This window comes from Halyomorpha halys, unplaced genomic scaffold (assembly GCF_000696795.3).
Source record: "Halyomorpha halys isolate HHAL.00 unplaced genomic scaffold, Hhal_1.1 Scaffold1373.1, whole genome shotgun sequence".
NCBI lineage: Eukaryota > Metazoa > Arthropoda > Insecta > Hemiptera > Pentatomidae > Halyomorpha > Halyomorpha halys.
Genome location: NW_027114640.1, coordinates 47,685 through 71,141, shown reverse-complemented (window position 1 = coordinate 71,141; position 23,457 = coordinate 47,685). Strand labels below are relative to the sequence as shown.

The 23,457-nt window shown below is 30.9% G+C and overlaps 1 protein-coding gene across 1 annotated transcript in view; it reads left to right on the top strand.

Annotated features, from left to right (window-relative positions):
* Positions 1-6: 6 nt before the first annotated feature.
* tna (tonalli) overlaps positions 7-23,457 on the top strand; it is a 50,823-nt gene continuing 27,372 nt past the window's right edge. Inside the window, exon 1 of the mRNA XM_014434452.3 lies at positions 7-104. Within this exon, the coding sequence (XP_014289938.1) occupies positions 15-104 (90 nt within the window). The 5' untranslated portion in view covers positions 7-14. The remainder of the gene's footprint in view (positions 105-23,457) is intronic.

Below are 23,457 nucleotides of genomic sequence, written 5' to 3'. Positions count from 1 at the left end.
TCTCCGCAGCGGCCATGGTCGCCGCCGCTACCGCCACCGCCACCGCCACTGCCAGCGTCGTCGCCCTCCAGGACCGCCACGACATGAGCAGTCAGTATGGCCAGGTCAGTACAACAACAACAACAACAACAATAATAATAACAGTAATAACATAGTAAACGACCAGTCAGTAAATAATAAAGAAAGGTCATTATAAGGACAACAATAACAGTAATATTATAGTGACCATTCAGTAAGGTAAGGTCAGTACAAAAACAAGCAAAACCCAGATATCCAGTTTCACTCATCTGACAACCGCAAAACCTTCTACTCTAACATAGGGCTCCTTTCTTTCAAGCATTATCTTAACGATTTCAACCTTAAGAGCGTCTACACATTTGCCAAACTAATGAAACGAGTGTTTCACCTCAGGATTACGTTGAGGTTAATTCAGCAAGTCCGCAAGAAGGTAGCCAGTCCTCTTGCATACTCCTAAAGTTCATCATGAGGGCCGTCATTTTGGTTTTACTTGTCCTGGCACCTTATACTCCTTCTTCCAAAGTTATTTCATCTCGCCTGCAATCATTCGATCCTAATATTTGTTGTTTACCATACAGTTAGTTTTTATCGTATGATCGTAATTTTCCGTTATTACCATTAACCATGGTTAAACTACCTCCTTAACATTTATCAAATCTCACAGGTATCTAAGCCATTCTTTCAATAGATTCATCTCGTACCCGGTCACTTTGATGCACCTACTTGTATTTGTTTTTAGATATCATTGTAACTGATTCTTTGATATCGTTCGGTTCCAATTCCTGAAAACCAAAACTGCTTATATTCTTGATTCCCACTTCATGATCTTCCGGTCCAGCAAACATCAAACTTATTTCTTCAGCTAGTTAATAATCAATAATCAATGTACTGCTTTATGTTTAATACCAACCTACTATTATTCAGTACCATTGCTATCTTTATTGCATAATATAATACGCATAATAAAAATTATTTTTTTATTATATTTCATTTTATATACGTTTTCCTCATATTATCATTTATGCTATTTTCTGTAAAATTGACTAAAACAAGGAAATTTCGTTATAGATATAGATCGTATTTTACAGTTGTAAATCAATATATTTTATGCTTATAAAATTAGCAGCTTAGCGTTGCTAATCTGCTAACAAATATATTTACATAATATTTTCGACTAGTTGCATGAGAATTTAATTCACATTTTGGCATTGATTGATTTCGTGGATCAGTAAAAGAGAGCCACTTTTCCTCATCACCAGAGTCTATTTACATAATGCGCTAACAAGGCTCATTTACAGCTTTCCTCATATTTGTTTTCAAGTTAAGATTAGTATTTGATAACTAAAAATCCTTCTAATCCTATGATTTTAATTTATGACAAGTGTTTGAGTGGTTATATCAATATTGCCAAAATAATTTTATTTATTATCTTGAGCAAATAAATAAAATTGGTTTATTAGTTTTATTCAATTTTTTGTGTCGATATTAAAATGTAGAATGAAAATATAAAACTGACAGGAGAGGAAGTTAATGAATGAAGCAACAGGTCCTTATATACAAACGCCTACGAACATTTTTTATTTTTTCTCTCTTCAAAGCTGTTTTATTTATAGAAATATGAGATCTCGTCAGTTCCTAAATATTTACTGTCTGTGTTTTATTATTATTTTTATTTTGTTTACTTTTGCAAGCGAAATTTTATATGCATATTTAGTTAAATTTTGGTTTAATATGTAATGTATTTGTCATCTTTTTGCATTGTATTTTATTACTGAAATGGAAGGACGTTTATTAAAAATTAGGCATTAACTGTATATCGGTAGTATTTACCTGAAAAAAATAATTTAGTTCATTTGTTTAGGTATTTATTTTCGTTTTAGCTTTTATGAAATTAGCTATTATCAAGTTTGCCTTCATGAATTTTATAACTAGCTCGCTAAATTCCATCAGATCACCTTTAAACCTCTACTCTCCTACCATATTATATCTTTTTTTAATATCTCACTAAAGGCTATTGAACAGATTCGCATTTTTCGAGAATTTGAACTCCATCTTGACAAGAGAATAATTTGGAATCCCCATACTGGCCTGAATTTCGATTACTACAACACCTACTTGATAAACGCTCTTAACTTCCCTTTTATTATAAATAACTCTTATACGCCATGTAAATCAGACCAATTTGCGTATACAGAATCGAGCTTTGGGGGTCTACCAATCCACCGAATTCCTCCCGTATCTACCCCTTACAACCCAAAATACTCGGTATAATCTTTCATGCTCTTTATTACTTCACAAATAAACTCATCCATAAAGACCTCAACATCCAATTGTAGCAGATTTGGAATAGATATAGATATTACTCATTTTATTCTAAAATTCTTTCCCACTCAGACCCATTAGTTCTTAATCTCACATCCTTAACAAGCCTTGATAATCTTCTGAGGCGTTTGAAAAGAAGATGGCCCCGGGATCTTTTAATTTAAAGCATTGTTAGTGGTTGTGGTGCAAAGTTGGGTGGTTTCTTCTCAAGATTACCTTTTATCAAATTTATTATTGTATTTTTTTTACAGTTACAATTTCAATGTATGAAAAATAGGTTTTTAGAAATTTTTATATTTTATATAACCTAATCTTTAGCTCATTTCGTTTAAGGTCAATAAGTAAATTATTGTATATAACCCAATAATAGAAATATTCGTCGATTCGGCAGTCGAAAGAGTCTCAATTACCGCTTAAGCAATAAGCTGATTAATTACCGATGTCTTTATATATCATAACTTAAAGTTTTATGATCTCTAACACTCTTTTATTGTTAGTGAGAGATGTCTGAAGGTGCTAGTAAACTGAAAGCAATCGATTTAGTCGTATTTCTCAAGACTAGAACATTTCAGCAAATTATTTGTAATATGGAATAGTACGAATAAGCAGGAGTTTATTAATTCTAATAGTAATTTACGATTAATATTTCGTCATCAATTTAAATCTACTACATAATTATGTAATAAGCACGATCTAGGATTTTAGACCCTGATCAATATACTAATAATAATAGTAGTTTTACTAATAGTAAAATTATTAAATCTTATCAAAACTACATCTTAAAATCATTTTTCAGTTATGATTTTACTTAATTAAAAATTATATTCTAGTTCAATTCAAATTATACAATTTGTTAATTAGTAAAAGATGTAGGTCCCAGGTACTACAACAGTGTTTGAATATTATAAAAAATTCTATTGAGGTTATGTGATCTACCAGAGTATTGGTGCCACGAGCCACGAATTTGTTTCTAAGAGGCTTATATGCAAATTTCTGACAATATTGCCCTTGAATTATGGTTGCTTCTAGAAAGTAGCAGTTAATTTAAAATTTCGATCATAAATCATAAATCAATTGCTCATTTAGTATATTTAATAAGTGTCAGATATTCTGAGGAGTCATTTTTGTATCAGTAATATAATAGGAAACACGATTCAATGCAACAAAATCCAAGATTTAGAAATCTGTAAAATTTGCAGAAACGCCACTTTCGTTTTTTACCGATGATATACTTCCTTCAGCATCAAAATAAGCAATGCCTTCTTTTACTAAGCCTATTCTAATACAATTTTGTTTACTCGGTGCCTTTAGATTGCATCTTAGTACCGAAATTTGCGTCATAACACAAAATGAAAAAATATGTTTCTCTGCCAACTACAGAGATAAATATATGCCGAAGGATAATGGAGAATATTTCTTAAAAAGATTATTTTTTGTTTTTTTATCAACTACAATCCTTTTTAAGAACCTTTCGTGAGGACCTATCAAATACCTGTCAGAATGATGTCCTCCATTAAGCTACATTAGAAATAGATGAGCAAGCATCGCCTCCAGACAATAGTAATTCTACAAGCTGTATTGTGATTCCAGACCTCCATTTAAGGCAAAAGGTTGTTCTTTTGAAATATTGCCCCGTCTTCAGGAGCGCCTAAATTGCTGCGACCTTTGGCGCCCGAACATATCTCCTCTATCCCTCCCGAACATTGAAGAATTGTTCACATCCAATATGTTAATGGAGATGTACAATCATGCGACCTTGCTATTTGTTAGTGTCGTTAAATACTGTTTTGGAACGTCGAAGTTCAAACATTAAATTCTCTCTTCAGACAACGTAAGGAGAAAAAAAAAGGTTCAAATTGTTATTGATTTCTAGAAAAATAACTATTTTAATGTAAAAATAGAAATATGAAAAAATATGAATTTATAATTTTTGTTAATTTATTATTGACAATGCTTTTGGGAGTGCAGATATCAGAGAGAATACATTGTGACGTTTGAAGAATATCTATTGAACTTAAAAAGAAATGAATTCAAGTAATGTTTTTATGTTCAATTACTCATTGCTTTTCTGTGACTTCAAAGTAATAATATACAAAACTATTAAAATTCTCACTGATCATAGCGGATACGAAATATGGTAGTATTTAGGTTAAAGAAAGAACGCCTCTTAGGTTATTAACGTTTTTTAATTTAATTATAAAAAAAACTATAATAAGCATTCAATAATTATAATGTGCGAAGAGGTAATTTTTTCGCACATTTAATAAAAGTGTTAGATATAGTTTGATGAGTACAAATGTTCTATATAAAATCGAAATTTTATATGTATATAATTTTATATGTATATAATTTTATATGTACTCGTAGATTCGGAAGGCTCTTGTAAAAGTAATACACATCAGGATACTTAATTAGTTAAGTAGATAATTTAATGTTACCAATCTTTACAAAACTTACAAAACCAGACTGTTTTCCCTTCCTTCTGGATTTTTGAGGTTCATCAACCTTCTAGAAGCCTCTTCCTGCGACAGGACATAATTGAGATGGCCCTACCTCGCGTATCTTAATCGGCGTTGTCTACAGCAGGACTATTTTAGGAAACAAAATATTGCTCATGGTACACCTCCTGGCTTTAAACTGCCATAATTCATGGATCTTGACCGATTTTCACTTTTCTTGAACCATAGGGAAGTGATGAACACTGGATCTAAGGGAAAATGCCGCTGCAGCATATTAGTAACGTTAGGTTATCCTATCTTTGAACCAACAAACAAAATATATTTTGGAAGACCACATCCCGCTTTATGGTCTCTAGTGCCAACCGAAAAACAATAATATGTGCGAGTGCAAGGATGCATTTATGATTAATACCATATTTAAGAATTAGAAAGCGGCTCTTGACACTTGGCTCTCTCTGCAGCGATTGTTCTACTGCATTTAAGCTGCATCATTAGACTCCACTGTCCCATCTCTCACTATTCTATATATTATCATCATATTCATCATCATTTCATCATTTTATAACATATTCAACATTTTTATTTGAATTAAACCCATTGAAAAATAATCCGTTTTTTATTCGGTGGCTCGAACTTGAGAACAGTCATTAATTTATCTTGGATTTACGTTACCAAATAACAATTTAATTCTTTCACACAGAGTAGATCTTATAGGTCCCTGTTCTATTAGGGGAGGGGAAGATTGTTGCTGCCAGCACTCAAATTAAAGCTATATTAATGTAATATAAAATAGTTTAAGACACTTATCCATGTAGGAGTAGTAGTTTTCATTTTTGCTAAAATAAAATGATTTATCTAGTTGTTCAAATAAAAAAATAGATATAAAATATACTAAAAATTCAGTAGTCAGACAATTGTCTTATGATTTTTTAGTAAATTTTTTATTAAATATTGCTTTTTAAAAAAATTATAACTTGAGAACTATTGAACGTAAATAACTCTTTAAAGGCTCATCATTTAGCAAATTTATTCTTCTTTATGCGATGTTTTATGTATCATTTGGTAGTTTTGAAGATATAGATTGTTTAACTATAATCACAGACTTATCAATTGTGAATAGTAACTATTTATAGCTTTCATTAAATTAATAAACCAATAGAGCGAAATAACTGGCTTTATTCTCCTCTTGGGGTCTTGGACTATGTGGGAGAATTAAAATACATTCCAAGAGGCTATGAGTTTTCGGGGATCCCCAAAAACTTTAAACTTTAATATATTTATTACAGATTTTAATAAGTATTATTTATCGTTTTTTTAAAGAAATAAACATATTTATTAGTTATACAATTTCGATTTAAGAGACTAATCATTTTAATTTGAAATATTTATCTTGATAAAATTCCTTCTTTTTAATTAAACTGTCTGCTTATTTTTCCCCCTTTACTTGGAAACATAGATATGTATTATAACTCATAACGATTTTTATTTTTAAGTTTGACTACATTAAGAAGATACATTAAAAGATAATGAAAATTTAAAATTATAGCTGCAAAGGTATTTCTAAGATAATCTAGTGAAATCTGAATCTAAGCTTTTATGGAAACTGCAATTTGTTACATTGTTCTAGAACCGTATAATTTATTTACATATTATTATATGTAATTATATATTGTTCTGAACTCAAGACTCCAAAAGCCGAACTATATCATCCAATTAAATTTCCCAACCCTGATCGAAACTTTAGAAGCTAATGTTATGTTCATGTTTTCAAAACCTGTGAGAAACTATCTTAAAAAGCTATTTGCATTATCCAACTTACATAAGAACCAGAAGAATCCAGGGCACATTGGTTGTCGTCGATAACATCTGCTCGTTTCACCTTTCCCCTGTGAAAACAGCTTCGAGGAACGGCGCTCAAGTGTTTCGATATCTATATATCTATCTATGTATCTATATATCTATCTTAGAGAGGTTTGGATTTCACTATATTTAGCTTATAAATATAAATTTATAATGAAAAAATATTAATATATGTACATCGACCTGGTTTGATTCGCACTTTTATATATATCAAAATTCATATAAAAGCTGTACCAGACCAAAACTATGTTCGAAGTTATATCTAAATTACAGGATCCCAATAACAATTATCCGATTCATTACAAAATTAAACTTCTTTTTTTTTTTAATCATTGACTTTTTTTTTCTTTAAGGAGAGCCCTGTTATCTCAAACAAAAATAATCTTTAACTTAATCTGATTATAAACAATATACGAGTTATCCTTGAAGATTAACTCTTCTAGAAAAGTGTTATGCCCAAGAAATTCAACCAAACTCAACACATGATATCTACTATTCATATACAGTGGGACCGTGGGTCCACCACGAAGTAATCGTCAACCGTTGAGGCCGCTTCAATAAACGAGAATTTTACAATAACTAAAGAAATTCCTATAATTCCTTAAGAGCATTATTAAATAAGGAATTACGGGGTGTAGTAAAATCTTATATAGTTTTTTACTGGATAATTTTGTGTATGCAAATTGTGAACATCGATGTTTCGGTTTATTTTTATGTATAATGTTTATGTGAAACAATTTCTGATGGTAAGGTTACCACTTTTTCCAATGGTATAATAAGATTTTATGAAAAAAAGATTGTATTGACATTGGATAAGCGGAGAAAAGAATATTTAAATATATTTGTCCAAGAGACAGTCAAAATTTGGATGATGGTTGATTGCGACATTTTTATTCCAATTGAGAGGAATGGGCTCCTTGAATTTCCTGGTTTTTATCTGGTAAACCAAATATAAGAAAATGATTGACAAAAAAAAAAAATTATGGTAAAAAAACCTGTTATGAAATTTGATATTTGTAAAATATCTAACATATGTAAAATTCGTTAAGGAAGCTAAAACTAGAATAAAAACATGGCAAGATCGAAGAATGCAAAAAAACTTAGACCGTTCCTAGGTCTCTTATAAACCGCAAGGTTCTTGTATCACGGAACCAATATCAAATGTCTATAACGGAATTGTACAGTCCATAGCACTCCAAAATGGAACTAGAGTTTACTTCTTTGCCAATCCAAATCTGTTGGAAAACATATTTTGCACTATTGCAGACAAATCCTTTTTTTTTTTTAAATATTTACTTATTGCTATTTACAACCGTACATTATAATACATTTAGTAAATCTGATCTAAGTTAAGTTGGAGTGTTACAGGCATGTAGAGAAACTACCCTTTGATAGCACTCTAATGACATTTTACATTAGCTGATCTCGTGGCCATCTTCTTTTCAGGCGCCTCGGAGAATTGTCAGGAATGGAAGAGGATGGAATATTAGAAACTAGGGGGTTTGAGTTGTTAGATAGTTTAAAATGGAAGGAGTGATATCTGGTTCGGGCTAGATCGGTTACATAGAGAACATTAAGGTCTTTATGTATAATTTTATTTGTGACAAAGTAAGAAGCATTGATGATTTTACGAAGGATTTTGGATTGTAAGCATTGAATACGAGAGGAATTCGAAGGTTTAGTGGAGTCCCAAAGCTCAACTCCATATGTCTAGATTGGCCTTATTACAGTCATGTAGATCAGTCTTTTGTAATGTGTTGGAAGTTTAGACCATTTGTCTAGTAAGTGCAGTAATAGTCAAAATCGGATCTATTCGACAGGGGTAAGAGCAACATCATTAAATGAAACTGTAGGGCAGTCAGTAGGTTTACGACGAAGGGTTAAGGTGATTTGATGGGATTTGTTTGAATTTATCTTAATCCTCCAATTACGACACCATTCTTAGAGGGCTGTGATAGGGGATTGGAGATTTTGGGATACGATTAATGGGTTATTATTAACAGCGAGCACACATGTGTCATCGGCATACGTGGTTAGGATAGTGTTAGGATTGGTTGGAATGTCAGCTGTATAGACGGTGTAGAGGATGGGACCTTGAGGAGGAGACAAATTCAAAATACATAATAATAATTTTGATTTTTTAAAATAAAAAATACATTAAAATTATTAGGGAATTTGTACTGTTCTGTGTTATAAAACGTATCGATTAAAGTTTTAGTAAGTTCAATTTTGGTAATAAATGAGACTCAGTGAAAAATTAACGAAGTATATCTGGGTGATGGCGGAATATAACGAGATTTACAAAGTTTCCTATAGGTTGTTTCGTTCCTTAAATACCTCGAAGATTACGTTTATATGACGTACATTGGTTTATTTCTACAAAAGAAAAAGATAAAAGGTAATAAAAAGCAATCTATCTCGGGATGATATGAAATTGAACAACAGGTAAATTTCAGTTAAGGTAATTGGCATGAGGAAAATTGTGAAATATTTCGATACTGTCGTAAACGTCAAACTGGTATTGTCTTGATTGATTGCTTTGTGGTTCTTTACATCACTATCACTACAAAACAGATTCTGTAATCTATATCTTTGTGGCCAACTATATTCCAACCGTTTTGTAACATATCTTATTTAACTGAGTAAATAGAGCTTTATCTTTGTAAATCATAATTTGTCGTAAAATCAATAAAGTAGACCCTATTACATAGAGTTTTTAAAGAATTATATTATAAATTATACATATATTTATAAGTAGAACATATTTTCTGATCCCTGAAAGTTTAACTCACTTATGTAATAAAAAAATTATATTCAGTAATAAAAGTTATAATTATAATAAACCGATTGTTGTCCATCACATAGCTAACCAAGGTACACGGTAACATATTTTATATCGACTCCTAGTTTCCTTATAATACAATAAAAGAAAGTGATAGTGTTTTAATTTTTTTTTTCTCGAAGTATTTTAGAGTACACAATATTTATAGTTTTCCGTCTGGGGCATACATGAGTCCGACACGCGAGCAGACCACTTATTGATGTCCGTGTGAGAAGCATGTACTTTTCAACTTTAGTCCAGACGGATGGTATTTGTGTTATGCAGGGATGAAATCTGATCCTTGTTAATGTTTATAGAAAATTTAATCATTTATTGAAGGGCTGTTATAATGTTACAGCAGATGTATCTTTATAAAATAAACATATTTCTAAGTGCAATACTTGGACCGATTTTGATGATTTTTAATTGAGTTTCGTTGAGGATTTTCACTATCTTACAAATAAGCTAATGTAATTTTCTATTAGTTTTTGAATTATATTATTTAAAATGTTTTCTTTTACCACTTTAACAAACCTTCTTTTTTTTCAAATCTAGCCTTAATGATGACTTAAAGCCCGTTTCCACGAGACTATCTATCTTGCAACAGTGAGAAAGTATTACAGTGGTTGTTTACACACTGATCGTGAATCTAAGCTTGCTATTAGTTCAACTATGCGAATGAATGATTCAAACTGATCCTCAAGTGAACCAACTACTGCCACCATACAAATTATATGTAATGTTGGGGTTATAAACTTCGTCAAAATGTCTACATGTGCAGTTAGCAGTAGCAGATGTGCATATGTCTGTTAGTAAAACCGCTATCTAATTAAACCTAACTATAGTACTATCACGACAGCTAATGTCATAATTTACACCATTGTAGTGGCCGCGACCACTCTGTGTAATGCGCTCAATTGCTCGCACCCACAAACAGATTTGGACACATTGGCTCTGCGTGCCCTCCTCCTCCCCCTTAGGTGGCATATCGATTGCATCACGTGACCCCTAGCTGTCTCACGTGACTCTCAAACGTGATCTCGTCCCCTGCAAGAAGTCGGGGTTCCAGTATCGATATCGAAAATCAAGAGAGCAAATCAGTCAGAAGTTATCTAGTAGTTAAAACAGATCGATTCAACAAGCACAAGTTACGTGTTTCGTCCTAAGCCTACTTTTGTCATAACTCAGTATCGATAATAAATATCATAATTATTATATATAATTCATAGTTATAGTTATAATGCGGTATTATTATTATTCATATATTGTCATCGATGCGATACCATAGTGGTGTATCAAAAAGTTTTCGATCCATAAAAACATGGTTACCGATATAAGGCAGTTTTCTAATTTCTGAATTCGGTACAATCCTATTGATCTGTTTATTCCTTTAATTAAATGATATCATGTTCAGTTAGGTCTTTTTGGCATCACGAATAGAGTAGAAAACTACGTTTAAATGTAACAAAATCCACGACAGCACAATTTGCAAATTCGCCACTTTTGGTTTGTGCCAGCGATATGCAATCGTCATAAATAATTATTATTTATACAATACAATATATAGTACTAATGAAGAATTATAGAAGATAGTCAAAAAAGGGTACTCAAATAGTTTCTTAATTATAATCTAGATTTTTTAAACTGTGCGATGATAAGCCCCCCTCGTGCAAAAATTGGCGTACAAAAGATTTGAGGACGAGTAGCAAGAACCATGGTCTAGGCAGGAGCCTTATTTCGGTAAAAGAAAGAAAAACAACTTATCTATTATAATTTATAATTCAAATTAATTGTACCTCTTTAATTTATTTATTTTTTTATAGTTAAAAATACATATACTTAGTATTTTTTTAAGGTTTCAACTATAATCAATATTGTAGAATAATTGGTTATTTATTTTTATTAGGTATTTGTTTTCTTATTCGTACATGGGGCAGTAGAATCATCTCACGTTGTATTATTAACTTATTAATAGGATATGTTCAATCGACTTTAAAAATAAAATAAAAACATAACTTATTCATTTGGGGTTATTTTTGTGTATGGCATTGGTCATAGATAATTAACATAAAGTGAAATAATTAATTTATTTCTATCAATTCTAAGTAATGATATAGAAATAAATTACAATTCACAATTATATGTAAAATTGTACATAAATATACCTATATAAGATTAATAGAGACAACAAGATAGCAATTACTGAAGATGACTAGAAGAGTAGGAATGCAATTTGACTTGACGGGGGCCCTGAGACAGTTTATTAAGGGACTTGTATTGACCGAAAAATTTCCATTTAATGAAGCACAGGCTCCATTGATAAGGGAGATAAGGTCGGTTGTCATGGAAACAGTGACGCCGTGGTCCCGCTGTTGGGTTTTGGGGGGATATTACTGTCTGCAACCTATTTTAGTCTACTATACGATTTTAGAACGATCAGTCGTTCATAAACAAAACTAATATAACTATTTTAAAATTATAAATGATTTCAGAATTAGAATACTTATTTAAATATTCGAATGAAGTTATAAGGTGTTCATAGAAAGTAATTTTTTTTTATTTATTTTTTATTTTTTATACATTTATGGCAACAGTTTATAATTAATGGAGGAAGGCCAAGATGTGGAATCAGTTAAAAAATGTGTCATAAATATAAGTTATGGGCAAGAATGGCCTAATATAAAAAAAATAAATAATGAAAATAAATTAATTGGTGGAAACCTTAGTACTAATAAATTTCATTTAACTAAAATGTCCACTTAATTACCTAGTGAAATCCCAATCTAAATTATTAATTTTTTTTATAAAGATGTCTTCAGAATAAATAAATCTTAAGCTTAAATTATTAAAAGAGTATATTAAAGTTAAATTAACGTTTTGTATTTTGTTTCTGATTCAGTATCTTCTTCACCCTTGACCCATCGTGCTCCTGTGAGCTGTACATCAGTACGAATTAAGGATGAACTGAGAGATGTTATTTCTTCGAGGTTGGGAAGTTTATCACTGAATGTATATAAATAGACTTTGAAGAAGTGATTTTGCATCAACCAAAAATGAACAAGAAATTTATCTCTTGTAAATGATAATATTTTTTTTATGTTTGTTAATTTTGACATAGTAAATAAAATAATATTTTTAACTTTTATGCTGTTGATATGTAAAGGGTATTGAGAAAATAAATTGTCATCTCTAAAGGGCGTATAGCTCTTGGCTTATGACGACCCTTCTCCGAATAAGTTTATAGACACATTCATCAGCATGACGTAAATTCATCTTTTAGCAAACAAATACTAATAGCCCAATGACGATAATTCGTCATTTGTATATTACCGAAAATAATTTACTCTTGTTCTTTTGATTATAAATAAATTAAATTATAATGTTTAACAAATAGAGATAATTCCAATAATGAACTGATTTTAGTTTCTATTACATTGTCACAAAACGGTATAACGTCACCAAAAACATTTTAAGAAGAATTTTGTTCAAAGTATATAGGCTTAGGTGTTCAGATATTTATTGAAATTTTAATTGTAATGTGGATAACGAAAAAGAAATATGTGCAGATAACTTATCTGTTTGTTGTTTGAAGCTTTTTTGACTTTTGCAACATTCCTCTTCATAGAGGAACATGTTTCGAACAATATCATCCCCTTAAGAAATATTAATTATTTATGAAATTAAATTTTATTGTGCAAATAAAACCGGCATTTCATCAATGGCTGTGCATTAATTTACCGGACGAATATATGTTTTAAGAAATGTTTTTAAAAACACCGTTGATATTTTTCTATGAGTGGTCGAATGATCTCTGAAATCAATATAAAATAAAATTGTACTGCTAAAACCCATGAAGGGTTAGAGGTACTGTTATTTGTTGGAATGTAGTGTTACTAGACCAATGGTTGTGCGAGGAGGTGGCTTGGTCAAAATCATGTCGACTGCCAGATTTTCCCTAATTAAAGTAACCCACTTTATAGGGCTGAACCCCAGGGTTGATTCACGACTACAGTAACAGAATAAATAATTATCAATTGCCGGATTCAAACCCGAGTCCTTGGAATTAGTAGCACACTACCTCACCACTGACCCAAGCCGCTCTCATAAAATTAAAATACCAGTAACACAAGAAATTATTAAGCTTGATAGTATATTATTTACCTAATAAAACCATATAATGTGTGACTTGTTTTAAGGATCATTTCAGAGTCCATGACAAAGTAATCAGATCTACATCCAGATAGTGGCTATCGTATAATATTTCATTTATTATGTGATGGTATTTGAAATAATATAAATACATAAATAATAAGACTAGAGGGAAGGTAGCCAAAGAGAGTGGGATCATATAGAGCAGCCCAGCCAACCGGTTTGACCAGTGCTTGGGATACTTTCGGCCACCTTCGTATATATCTTCTGTCTTCTTCTCTAGCTCATTGCTTGTCAGTTTTACTATATCATCCTGTTTCTTATGGATCACCATCTGCTCATCAAAGACCAATACATACTGACTTTTTAGAGTATTTGCAATTGTTAAACATGATGGATACATATCGACGAGTTTTCATTATATATATATATATATATATTTTCTTTTTCATTTCTATAGTATTATTTTCAATAGTAATAAGAATACAAATATATTTTTATAAAATTAAGGACCTTCCTATAACATCAAATAAAAATAACTTCAAAAGGAAAAAGGATTTCATATCAAAATATCAGCGGACCCTATTGAAGTGAATAAAAAGATTTCTTGTCATCTGTCACTTCAGACACAAGCCATGATGAAGGGTTGTAATACAGGTTGATACATAGACTTCGGAAAAATGTGTCTTTTTAATTTTGAGTTAAAAAAAATGTATAAATTAGACATATCATTGAAAAAAAGATATTTTTATTTCGTCTTAAATAATGGTTATATTCAAGAATTAATTAAAAATTGATTCATGCTTGACTCGTTGTTTAACATAGCTTCGTTTCCAAAAATTATATGGGTTATACGGATATATAAAATATATAATTAGCAGGGAGCTTGAAAATAAATAATTGAGGGGATAGTTCAGTGTTCGGCACTGTGCTACTACCACCGTGCTGTGACTCATAATATTCTGCTACTGTAGCCCGTGAGTCAATTCTGTGGTTTCAGGAGACCTACGCGGTCCATCCAGCCTCATTAAGTGAGTGCTCTTAATTGGTAAAAAATCTGGCGGTGATTCTTACCTCCTTTGGTCGAGCAAAATATATTTTCAATACAAAAAAAAAAGAAAAAAATATTAGTTCATTATTATCTACAAAAAATATATAAAATTAAAAAAAAAACGTTTCCCTATACCATTTTATCAACATGGATAGACGACATTAAATATAATAATTACTAATCAAGTCTTCCTTGACTTTTACATTATATAATAAAATAATTGTTGGCGTTATGGCTATGATTCGTTTGAAAATAAATTAAATAATTGTAATTTACCGGGTTTGGAAAAATTAATTTTGATGAAAAATCGATATTTTCAGGTACCTGACACATTACTAATTGTGTAAAATCCAAACATATCTACAAAAAAAGAAATGAATTTGTAGTTTTTACAAAGGATTAGCCGAAACTATTTCAACTTGGAAATTTAAAGGACCAACAATCCGAAGAAAATAGATATCTATGGAATATGGAAGTGTTTGACATATGTATCTATAATATATCAAGATTTAACTTTATATTATTACCCTTAAAAATACGTGATTCTTTTTTAAATTTTATTCATTATTCGTGACCTAAGCTTTAACGCCTGTATTGATAATATGGATTATTTTATATCATTCAGTGGTGGCCGACCTATCGTTAAACTACACCTTAGAGGTGAAAAGATTCGAAGGTTTGAAGTTAATTGCAAAGAACTGGAAGAGAAGCTGCCACAGATGGCAAAGAATTTCGAGGACATCAAACTGGATCTCGCAACGGGCGAGGTGAGTGGGTCAGAGGAAAGGCAACCTATCTTTGCCAATCTTTTGGCTTTGAACTTTAGCTTTGTTTCAATTTATTTAGCACTTGTGTAACCTTACATCCAGTTCAAGATGGAGTTTCGAGAAAGGAATGATCCTCCTTATAAAGTTAAATCTTGAAGACCTGCTTATCCCGGGATGAGGACAGACTCTTGCCTTGAGTATTGAGCCGAATCCACATATTTGCCACTTGTCGCTAATCGCAAATACTTACAAATGCTTATTGAAAAAAGAAAGTTACAACTTATGGTGTTCACTGGTTTGTATGTTCCTCATGGACGTCGGACCTGTCTCGTATATTTCATCATTTTAAAAAAAAAAAAGCTAAAATGATACATAAAGTGCATCTCAAAGAAGATGTAAACAATAAAAAAATGCGATGGTACTAAAAACCTTTAAATTCAACTTCCATTCTAGAATTTTTTAAAATTAATTACAGACATAAAATATTTATATACATTTTCCCTATATGAAATAAAAATGTTAGTTGCCAAGATTTAAAATAACTTATTTATTCCCTATCGATATAATTTAAATATAAAGAATTTTTATTAGAGATAATTATTAAATTGAAAGTTGAAATAATTCTTTAATATATAGTATTAAGGCACAGAGAGCTGTAACATTTCTCTGTTGAAGAATACACTTAAACAACGCTCATTAAGCAGAAAGCAAACACTCCTTGATCAGTGCTCACAAAGCGACACTTAGCATACCGACCAAGTATTTAGGCCAACTTGTACCAGTCCATCCAAATAACTCATCCATACGCTTACCCATGTGGGAATTTGCCATAGAATGGCAAATGTTTTGAAGCACCTTTAGGGTTTTAGCTGGATTATTTCGACCGACCCAGAGGACGGATTTAGCCAAAGAGGATAGAAATAGAAAAGACATGACTCAGGAGCGTGATGAACGACTTTTATTTGTAAACTGAAATTTGTTTGGATCTATTTGGCATTTGCGCTGCCACCATCTTTATAAATAGAATGTAATAGTTTCGAGATCTAAGAAAAGACCGCTTGAGGGACGATACTGCTCCAGTTTGCGCCATTTTGGAGCAGCTGCGATCATATCGATCCCTTCTTTGTTTTTCACTATCGATTTTGGCTCGTATCTGCCGTATCAGCCATCCAGGTGTTCCGGTTAATTGTCACTGGGTCAGTTGATCCTAAAGCATTAGTCGCTAATTCTACCGTATTGCAAAATAAAATAAAATAATAAATATTACAGAAAAAAAAATCATCAATTAAATCAAACGAACTTCATTCAACAGCTTATGAGTTGAAGCATTTGTAAATAATTTTTTAGAAAATGACGAGTTGCTGCTTGATAAATGTATCTTTTTAGACTTACTTGAAGCTAATGATTTTTTTGAACTTTTGAAGTATCACTGAAGAACTCATAAATGTTTCTATTATCTGAGTGTTTTGTAATTAAGTAAAAATAGAAACTTTACAGTCTATGTTTTTTTTTGCAACTTTAAAAGTTGTAAACATCCTTCCATAGACTATGACAACACAACATATTTACAAATTTATCCGGTAATTACAATTTATTTAATGAAATAATGTTGCATGTAATAATATAATTAATAATGGTTTCGGGGAAAATGTAGAATTACAAAGAAATATTTATATATAAAATAAATAAAAATGAGGTCAAAAATCAATATATACACTATTATAGTATACTTTTATAATACACTTTCTATTATTTCATTATGTCATTTCTATTATAATACACTTTTATAATTAATTTTTAGATATTTTTATTATTTTTTTTTTAGTTGAATACTTCCTTTAATAAAAATTAGGTATATGCTGATTCAATTGTACAGTGTCTGGTATTTAACTCATTTTAAGTTCAGTAATTTGGGCTATATATATATAAATTTAACTTTATAATACCCTGTCTTATGTTTTATTTTTTTTTAAATAAGAATTGTTGTTTTGAGTCGACCTCCAGTAGATGAATAAATTCATTATTTTTGTAGTATTTGTCATATTTTTTCGATGCTTGTCGTATTTGTATATAAATAAATGTAATTATTATGATAAATGCAGACCAAGTATCTTTCGTGCCCCAAAGCCTTCAATTATATTCCGACTGGTTCATTCGCGAACGTTGACGCCACCTTTTCTACTATAGATCACCCGGCAAGGAGCTAGATTATCCTTAATGCAATAGTTAGCAGTCTGTTTCGAAACGTACATGAGGCTTAACACGTGTAGACGGAGACCGGAGGAGCTCTTAGGCTAACCTTCATTATGATTGGTCACAGCTATTGTTCTCTTAGGCATTAAGTGATTGAGGTCTGGTTCTGATTGGGCAAGAGGAGGGCGATGACTCGTCAAGTCACCAATGGTATGTGCTCCCTCTTCGCTTCTCCACCAGTCAAAGAATAAAAAAGAATCCGATTGGAGTCCTTGAGATTTATAGAATCGTCCATGTTCGATGAATTTAAAATGGAATGGGAATCGTTCGTAGTATGGAAAATCTAAATCGAATATTACTGTTCTTTAATTACATTTAAAATTATTCATATTTTTTTCCAAAATAAGGCTTCTTTGTTATCTTCAATATTAAAAAGTATAAGGTTTAACATATAACACATCCAGCAGATTAAAAGGAAATGCCTAAAACTACACGATTAAAGGAACACTGAAAAATATTTTAAGACATTAATTTATTCTCTCCACTTTGTTAAGTACGTGAAGTTACAGCTTTAGGTTAGCTCTTTTTAGTGAATCAGTGAAACATGAACCATTATATTTGTGTAATGATATTATGAAGTCATGTCAGCCATTTTTACTGCCACTTCCCAATATTTTAGTTTTTATATAATTTTTACGATACTTCACGTACTCGGACCAGTTACAAATAATCTATGGATATATATAATTAAGTTCGTTTTGCTGTTTCGACAACTGATAAAAACGGAAATAGTAATCGATAATAAAATATGTATAATATTTTACTAGTAATATATGGTATAACAGTTGAAGTGAGAGTGGTGTACAGAACCATAATGACAGAACTGTTAGAAGCAAAGTTTGGACTGAGTTTCACAAACTTATTAGTTGACCGATTCGTTGTTTGTTTTTAAATATATTATCTAATTCATAAAATTCATTTATGGACTATGACAATAAATACTTTTTATTTATTTATATATTTTTTAAATAATTTGTTTGTCCAAAAAAAAGTTTTTTTTATGGAAAGTAAATACATGTACTTTAGAAACAATGGCACCTCAAATTTTGAATATTTTTAAAACCATTTATTTATTTGTGAGATCACTCATACTTGTTTCTTAATTCTTGTAGTTAAATATATTTTCGAAGAACGTTATCGCAAAAATAATATTGCAGTTAAAATCCTAATTCAAGGTCGAAGCCGCCTCGTTCCTTCGGGTTTACAATGTTTGCTCTACTGACGACAAAGTTGACATAGCAAAAGAAAACGTTAGCAAATTCTTATCGTCGAGCACATCTCTACGACATTAAACCTAGTGGCATCGCAAGTCAGTCTCATGGCGTGCTCCGGAGAAGTTAGCATAAGCATAAAGAAAACACCGCCGATTTAATGATGTGTCGTAACGTTGACAAATTAGATAATGGCTGTTATTTATTACGCAGTTTTGTTTTTAATGTTTGTCCAAGAGTGAAAGATAGCAGGCCGCGATGTTCGCATGCGGGCTATCTTCGCGTCCATCTCGAATTTTTTCGCCTTAATGGAGAAATATCGGTGAGTTGATGTCGACTGGCAGCCTGAGATAAAACTGTCACTGACATGATAACGAGATAAATTCTATTAATCAACTTTTAAATTTAAAGGACTCCAATTCAATCTAAAATTCCTTTCACAACTGTCGCACCCACCATATTAGTTCTGGTAGTACTGTCTTACTATCAGGATTTGCTAGATATTTGGCAGAACTTCGAATATTTGATAACTAACTGTCATGTGTGGATTCCTTGACAGTGAGCTGTCGCAACATATTGTATATCTTGATAACTTCAACCTTACATATAACTAATAAACTTTCATATTTCCTATTTTATATTTGTTATTTGTCATTGGTGGCAATGGTTGTTTTTGTAATTACTCATCCGTTATTTCATTCCTTCACCAAATCGAACTGTGTAAACATGCTCTGTCACATTTTTCAGTACTTTGTCAGTTATCTATTATGGTATTATTATACAAGCTTCTTGTTATATTTATTACACAAGTTATTAAATCGAATCGCAATGAACTACTTCGAGTACCAAAATTCGAAAGCATGCTTCAGTGCACAAAAATGCTTTGGAAAAACTCCTTCATTTTGTGGAGGAATTTTCCTTTTTAGGAAAACTTCAAGGTTCGTAGGAAGAAAAAAGGAATACAGTAGAATAGAGAAAATATTTCCTCTTTGTCAAGCTCAGCGGCTTAATGTAGGACAATGTGTAGTTTAATCTATAGATTTAATGATCTATGTAAATTAGTTATAAAATAAGTAGTTGATGTGCATTCTCAACGTCAATTTTAAGTTCCTTTTCGAAAAATATAATGTGAAAAGTATTATTTTGACTATTGGGTCCAGGAGCTTTGTAACGGGTGGGGCTAGAAGAGGTAAAAAAGATTTGATCAATCTGTAATGCAACGGCCCAGGAAGAGTCATGATGAAGTACTTTGCAAGGAAGACCTAGACCAACGATTTTACAAGGAGGTGATTTTTTCAGAATCACTCGACCGCTAGACTTTTATTCAATTAATAGTATCCACTTTATGAGGTTGGGTGGAATCTGGAAGGCTATCGAAACCACAAGGCTGATTCAGAGCTACAGTGAAGCAGAAAATAATTATCTGCTGCAGGATTCGAACCCTTGGTGTGGCACAGTGCCTTACTCCTGAGCTTTTCCCTGCCTATGTAATAAAATATACATTTTTATATACATATTTGAGCTAGAGAAAACTATTAATAATTATTTAAGTACTGAGGCAAAATCAGATCAATGAGGACCGGAAATTAAAAAGCTGTTTTGGAACTCAAAGTAACTGTTTTTGAAACTTATGAAAATTATACTAAATTCAAATTTGTATTTGTTTAATATAAATTTCGCTTATTTTGGGTTCGTTTTTTAAAGTTATTATTTATGTTATAACTTTATGAGATATAAATTATATTGACTGGGAGATATAGACAATGCATATTACAGTGACTGTGAAGGTGGAATTAGGTTAACACGTGTCGACCGCTGAAGGGCATTAAATTGTTCGTATTGTTTCACACCCACACTCTATTATCTCCTTCTTTTCTTTCTTTTACATCACCGCTTTGTTCTCTTTCGAATAACTATAATATTATTTTATAATCATTTACTTATTTATTTATTCATAATTTTTGATTTATTTAAAAAGTGCACATTTAAGTGGGTTGCTGTGACGTTTCGAATCATGTTGAGTTACTTTAGGTCATCAAAGGAAAATATAATTGTTTTTGAAAAGTTAATTAATTTCTCTGTTATGTATAATTGAATGACATGAAGCAATATGGCAAACCAATTGTTTCGAAACTTTATTTAATTAGTTTATTCGATTATATTTCATTAGTTAAATATATGTTGAATGGTTGTGGTTTTATAAAATGTAACACAATAAATAGCTTTGTAGAAAAACAAAGAGCATATTTCACACAATTCCTATTGTCTTCAAAATTGGGGATTTCCCGAACTCTTTCAATTAAAAGGAGAGAAAACAAGAGATGAGACATAAAGCATAGATTTATAAATAAATTAAATTAAAGGAAGAAAATCATTTGTAATCGAGCAATTCGTGAGTATTTTTTTTTTTATATATGTATAAACTATATAGTTGACCTTAAAGATTTAAATATAAGACGATGGTCAGGGTTGCGGTCAAAAAAAGAAGAACAAATAGTTTGAAACTATTTTAATGTTTTGGCTCAACCGTTCGCTTTAAAAAGCCCTGATGAAGCCCTTTTGGGCGAAACGTAGGATATTAAAATAGTTTTAAATTATTTGTTCATATTTTTTTGACCGCAACCCTGACCATCTTCTTATATTTTTTTTTTTTTGCTTAAAATGGCTTTCACGTTTTGGACTCAATTTCATGAATACTATTTTTTTTTCTTTATTCACATTATCGTATTTAAAAAATAATGACCATCATTACAAATAAAATTCATAAATAATTTAATAGCAACTTGTATCTTCAATAGAGAATAACTATCTTATCATAGAAACGTTTACGTAAAAGTCTATAAATATTGCGTTTTATTACCCTTTGTAAAATGCTATCGATGCAGTTACGATTTCAGCCTTTGCTGTGAGGTAACTGATTATTGAAAACCTTCCCAACTTCTAAATCTTTATTTTATTTTTCAATTCCATCCTATTTGAAAATTTAAATTGACATAATTCTCCCTCTGAGAGATGACTTGTGTACGATTAGTCTACATTTTTATGATCTTATATTTTTCTGTCATGAAGTCTGTTATTATCGAATCTCTTCATAATAATTTATTCTTTTTAGCGATATCCTATTAGATTTTGAATACCCCAACTTCAAAAAAAAAATATATAAATAAACAATTTTATATTTCAATAAATTTGAATAATTCCTATAATATTTAAATCACTCTAATGAGTTTTATGTAGCTAGTAGTTATATATATCGTTAATTGTAGTTACAATAAGCTGGTAGTTATACCAAATACAAGAGGCATCTCATAGAGTGCGTGCGACTACTTACGCGCTACAAGCAGGGGCGACTATTGGAGTAATTTTATCTTTCTTTTTTTTTAATATTAAATATTACAATCTGCTACAAATTGTATTTTTTTTTTACATTAATAAATAATAAATTTTTACATTACAAAGTGTAGATCTTCGCCCAAAATGGAGTTCCAATTCCGAAATTAACCACTCCTGAAGAATCATCTCTTTTATGGCATCACGGAAATTATGTCATTAAATAATGTTATACTGAGTACAGAGAACAATTTTTCCTTATTCCTCGAAAACCTCATCGTATAAACAATTCATTACTTCCACAAGTTAGGATCTGTTTTGATTTAATGTCAAGATATTGAGATAGGAGAGTTCTGTCCTCGGAACGCTGAGATAATTATTAGTCTAGCCGAATCAGAAAATGTTCGCCCTTGGCATTTCTCTGTATAAAACAATAATAATGCGTTCTAAATCAAAAGGTTCCATGTATATATTGTTCTAGAGAACTAGGAATGATCGAGTTCTATACAGTTCAAAATCTTCTAAATATCCTTGGAACACATCCTGAGGATCTGTAAGGGTCCTTGGTCATCAGGATGCAGGATGCGACACCACCGATTCTAGTTCTTGTTTCTCTTTTAGTTTTTTCGTCCACTCGGAATGAAGAAGGAATATAAATGCATAATTCATTGTTACTACAACGAGTAGCTTTCATCGACAGGATTTTAAAGTTATCAAGAAATAACTCATGACCCAAACGAACAATCAGTATTTATGAAATTTAAATATTTCAAAGAAATCGTTGAGGATTAGAGATCTAAAATTGCTTTTACTCCTTTTAGAACAAAGTCCATTTACCTCATAACTATTTTTTAAATCAACTGTAAAAAATAAAAAATATAAATAATGGACTTAGTTTTTGGAATTCTATGCCACGAATTAAATTGGAAAGCAGTTGGGGAAAATACTATGACAATTAATTTTATACCTATTGAATCCAGTTAATACTGGACCTAGTAAGGACACCCATAATTATTATTATTATATTTTATAAATTTATTACAGACGGTTAACAAGCTGCCAGTGCCGAATTTTTAAATTTTATCTTATTGTGTAATATTATATTCTGTCATATAATTCAGACATTAGTGATAGAGCTAAGAGAACTCATTCACATCTATATATGTATATAAATTAAATGATATGTTGAAAAAAATATAAAAGATAAAAAAAAAAT